The sequence below is a fragment of the Carlito syrichta genome, unplaced genomic scaffold, assembly GCF_000164805.1.
Source record: "Carlito syrichta isolate Samal-C Ts95f unplaced genomic scaffold, Tarsius_syrichta-2.0.1 Scaffold306834, whole genome shotgun sequence".
Taxonomy (NCBI): domain Eukaryota; kingdom Metazoa; phylum Chordata; class Mammalia; order Primates; family Tarsiidae; genus Carlito; species Carlito syrichta.
Window position 1 is genome coordinate 146883 of NW_007250930.1, and position 4852 is coordinate 151734.

At 35.1% G+C, this 4852-nt stretch overlaps 1 protein-coding gene across 1 annotated transcript in view; it reads left to right on the top strand.

Moving 5' to 3' along the window:
• FAM160B1 (family with sequence similarity 160 member B1) overlaps window positions 1–4852 on the top strand; it is a 45347-nt gene that overhangs the window by 24040 nt on the left and 16455 nt on the right. The window contains exons 10-15 of the mRNA XM_008063406.2: window positions 1005–1119; window positions 1633–1709; window positions 1789–1981; window positions 2161–2330; window positions 2713–2856; window positions 4015–4105. Of these exons, the coding sequence (XP_008061597.2) occupies window positions 1005–1119; window positions 1633–1709; window positions 1789–1981; window positions 2161–2330; window positions 2713–2856; window positions 4015–4105 (790 nt within the window). The remainder of the gene's footprint in view (window positions 1–1004; window positions 1120–1632; window positions 1710–1788; window positions 1982–2160; window positions 2331–2712; window positions 2857–4014; window positions 4106–4852) is intronic.

Genomic DNA, 4852 nt, shown 5'->3' on the forward strand with positions numbered 1-4852 from the left:
GTGTGTGTGTGTGTGTGTGTGTGTGTGTGTGTGTGTGTGTGTGTGTGTATGTGGTTTATTGTAGAGACGAAGTCTCACCGAGTTTCCCAGGCTGGTCTTGAACCCATGGGGTCAGGCAGTCTTCTCACCTTGGCCTCCCATAGCGCTGGAATTACAAGCTGAGCTACCATGCCTGGCCCTGATTAAGTTTTAAGGGCTTATGTTAAAACCAATAATTTTATCTGATTATTTTTATTAAAAAGAAAAACACTCTAAGAGAAGGAATCTTCCTTTTAATAAATAATTTCCACAGCCTCTAGAGTATTCTGTCTCATGGCCTTCTTGTATAGATCTCTCCTACTTATTCTTTTACTCCTTGTACATATCTTTTCAGACACCCCCACTTGATTCTCATAGAAAAATATGATTATTCCAGAATACTTACAAGTTGTTAAAAAGTATAAAGCAGCATAAATAAAACTACTTATATAATCCCACCATCTATATAAGCAGCCTGATATTTTGACATAATAACCTTTTATTGCATTTCTCTGTGTATTTAACCTATCTTTGTTTCTTAGTTGTGTTTTCCACCCTATTTCTGTCAGCATTGATAGGGCAGACTCACTTGCTAGCATTATGCCTGCATTGTATCATAAAGCAGGAAGAAAAGTGGACGGAATTATTATTACTTTTTGCAGATCCACCTTTAGAACCTCTACCTTTTCATTGCTGTTACTTGGTCAAACTTATGATGGACATATGAGGAGCTGTCTGAATGTTTTTTCTCCTGCAGCTCTTTCTGCTTTAGTTTATCTCTTCTTGTTTAATTTTTGAAAATCATTTATAACTCTTAATTAAAATATTTTCTCTCATCTTTGGTTTCTTTGATAAAACCCTCTTCTTATTGTCATTTAGCATTCCCTGTGTGAACATTCATTCATGCACCTTTTTTCCCACACATAACGAGCAGGGTTCATGCTTTTGGATAACTCTAGACTTAGCACTTCTCCTTTGTCCTACAGCTTGGACTCATATAGTCATAAAGAGGATGCTTCAGCCTTTCCAGGAAAACGAGCCTTAATTTCATTTCTTTCCTGGTTTGATTATTGCGATCAACTCATTAAGGAAGCCCAAAAGGTTTGAATTTTTTTTGTTTGTTTTTTATTGATATTTTGAAAATGTAAATATCTGCTAAGTGAAATTGGAATCCTTAATTTATATCGCCAAACATATTTTTAATTGTCTTAGAATAGCACACTTAGTGAAATAAGTAAAACTAACAAAAAAGCACGTATGTGTGTTTTTACCATTCTGAAATGAAGTTCAAGTTCTGTCTGTTTATATTTCTCTAAGTATTACAGTACAGTGCTTCACAATGTAACACTGACTTCCCTCCACTTCTGCTCTTTGGGGAGATATTAATACTATAAAGTCATTGTTGTCCTATTCTTATTTTTTAGAAATTTAGAAAAAATATAAGCAACCTAATAATTAACATCTAGTCTAGATTTGTTGCCATCAACAAGAGGGTCAGTAGGCAAGTTTTGTTTTTCCATATTGGTTTAGATGGGAAGTACAAACTGATTTATTGATTTTAAAATTAATCTTTCTTTTTCATTAAAATAAAATGATGCTCATGCTATTTTCTAGACTGCTGCTGTTGCTCTTGCCAAAGCTGTTCGTGAAAGATTTTTCATCGGTATTATGGAACCTCAGTTAATGCAAACGTGAGTAATCTGCTTTCTTTTAAAAAAGAAGAACACTGTGTTCAGTTTTGCCCACTAATTACCTGTTTGTTGTATTCAGTTCTGAGATGGGTATTCTGACATCAACTGCTCTGCTTCATCGCATTGTTCGGCAAGTAACCTCCGATGTTTTGCTTCAAGAAATGGTGTTTTTTATCCTTGGAGAACAGAGGGAACCAGAAACTTTGGCAGAAATTAGCAGACATCCTTTAAGACATAGGTTAATTGAACATTGTGATCACATATCTGATGAGGTAAGCTGCGTAATGATTTAGAATTAGATTATTTGAAATACTTTAATATACTTGTGAGGTTTTTAATACAGCCTCTTTTTTTATGGCTCTAAAAATTGAAAGAATGACTTACAAGATGGCAAGAAGAATAATGTATTTAAAGATATTTTTCAGTTCGCTCTTATCAATTTTGGTTTCAGATAAGCATAATGACATTAAGAATGTTTGAACATCTTTTACAAAAACCCAATGAGCACATTCTTTACAACTTGGTCCTAAGAAATCTTGAAGAGAGAAATTATACGGAATATAAACCTTTGTGCCCAGAAGATAAAGATGTGGTAGAAAATGGATTGATAGCAGGAGCAGTGTAAGTTTCCATCCAACTCTGTGAGTTCAGCATTTCATATAGAGTTAGAGCTTTCTCTCTCCTCTTATCTGTCTCCTTTGCTCTTAAAAAACTACCTGTAACAGTTTAAGTTTATAAAAGTAAAATTAGATTCCCTGATACTGTCATCCTTTTCAATTACAAATGGTAGTAAACATTCATTAAACCTAATAACATAATTAGTATATTCTTGAGTTTATTAGTATAAATGTTAATTTGTCTAGAAAATATAAATAGATGATGCCTTAATCCTTTATTTTAGCAAAATTATATAATATCTTCTAAGAACATGACAGAGAATCTTTTGGTTTAGAAAAATGTCATAATAAAACATTTTTTTAATACATCATTAAATTAAACTTAGAGATCTGGAAGAAGATCCATTATTTACTGACATTTCACCAGATAACACTTTGTCAAACCAAGAGTGGCTTAGTTCTTCGCCTCCTGCTACTCCAGACCACCCCAAAAATGATGGGAAAACTGAAGTCCATAAAATTGTAAATAGGTGAGTTGCTATAGAATTTGACTTGCATCACTTTTACTTGTTTTTATAACATATAGTAGCCCTACTCTTAGATTGTTACAGAAATATATTTTGAAAGCAATCTTCCTTAAAGATTACATCAGCTTTTTTGTCTTGTTTGTGTAACAAGTAACAACCTGGGGACAACAGTTGATATCAAGAGAAAAGCTCCACTTAATATAAAAATAAAAACAAATAACAGCAGTTAAATAAACCCTCAGATATTGTTAATATAGTTACTTAATTTAACGTAATTCTCAATTGTAACATTGGCAATTGCCAGTTTGACAAAATGTACTTGTAAAGCATGTGTGCTAGATGTTGGGCTTGTCCTTTTTGGCAGCGTATATATTCACACTTTTTAAAAAGTGCCCTTTTCTTTTTTTTTTTTTTGAGTTGGAGTCTCACTCTGTCGCCCAGACTGGAGTGCAGTGGCATGCTTCTGGCTACCGCAGCCTCAACCTGCTGGGCTCCAGCCATCCTTCCGCCTCAACCTTCCAAGTAGCTCGAACTACAGGCACACGCTACCATGCCCGGCTAATTTTTTTATTTATTGTAGAGATGAGGTCTCGTCAAGTTGCCCAGGTGGGTCTCGAACCCGCGGGCTCAAGCAATCCACTCACCTCAGCCTCCCAAAGCGCTGGATTACAGACTGAGTCACCGAGCTCAATGCCCTTTTCTATAGCAATTTTCTTCTCTGTTTTTCTTCCCTTGCAATACTGTCACCAATATGCCTGGTTCTGGCAGGTGATTTTAGGAAAAAAAATTGAATATGACTCAAGGTGCAAAATGAGGTGTGTAAAAATCCCAAGTTCGATGACTTCAAAACCAGTTTCCTGAAATTAACAAATTTCAGTCTGCCATTGTGCAACAATCTAAAGAGAAAAAACTTCTTTCTTAGGCATACTTCTATTTTAAGTGGAATCAGTAATTTTTTAATAAAACCTTTATAATAATGAAAGTATTTAATCAGTGTATTGTAAGGCTCATTCAAGATAAGAACTTAATAACATGTATTTTCATTTTTTCAAGTTTCCATTTGTATTTAGCTAAACTTAAACTAGATACTTTAAAACATATAAAGATGTTAATGAATTGTGAGAGTATTTGTGTTTTTGATTATGGCCTTTTTCTTTTAAGTTTTCTCTGCCTGGTACCTGATGAAGCAAAATCGTCCTATCATGTTGAGGGCACTGGATATGACACCTATCTCCGAGATGCTCATAGACAGGTAAGTGAAGTAACTAATTCTGGGAAATGAAATCTCAGAACACACACACACACACACACACACACACACACACCACATCACATCGCCTTCTGCCATTTCTCAACAACAACAACAAAAAAATGACTGCATTCTTAGTAAAATTGAGACCCGCTTTATGCAGGTGACCTTAGTTTGCATTTCCCTGACTGTCTGTCTCTGTCTCAAGATTTCTTTGTGCTCTTTTTTTTCCCACTTAAATTATGTCTCACCTAAATCCATCTCCCCTACTGATCCAAAAAGTGGCAACTTAATAATTTTACCCCAACTACTCTTGTTCCTTGTCCACAGGCTGGTATCCTTTACTCCCTTTGCCCACCATTTTTATGCAAACAGTGATTCACAAGCACAGTCCCTGCTGCTCAGTTCTCATTCCTCAGTCCCAGTGTTCTACCTATATGCTTCACTAAAATGTCTTACCCAAAGGTCTGCTCTTAGTTACTAAGTTAAGGGGATTTTTCATTCTTCTTTCCTTTTTATAGCTTTTGTTTTTTTTTTTTTTTATAATTAATCAGTATTTTTTATTATGGTTTTGTGGGGTACAGTTAAGGGTTAGGTGTACAATTATGTTTCATTCAGGCACCCTGTTGATAAGAGGTGTTTTCCCAGCCCCAGACAGATGTTTGCTACTGTTAATCCCATCCCCCTCCCCCCCATAGTTTCCCAGTACCGTCAGTCATTTTCTTATAGTATTACATTGGATGTTCAAGG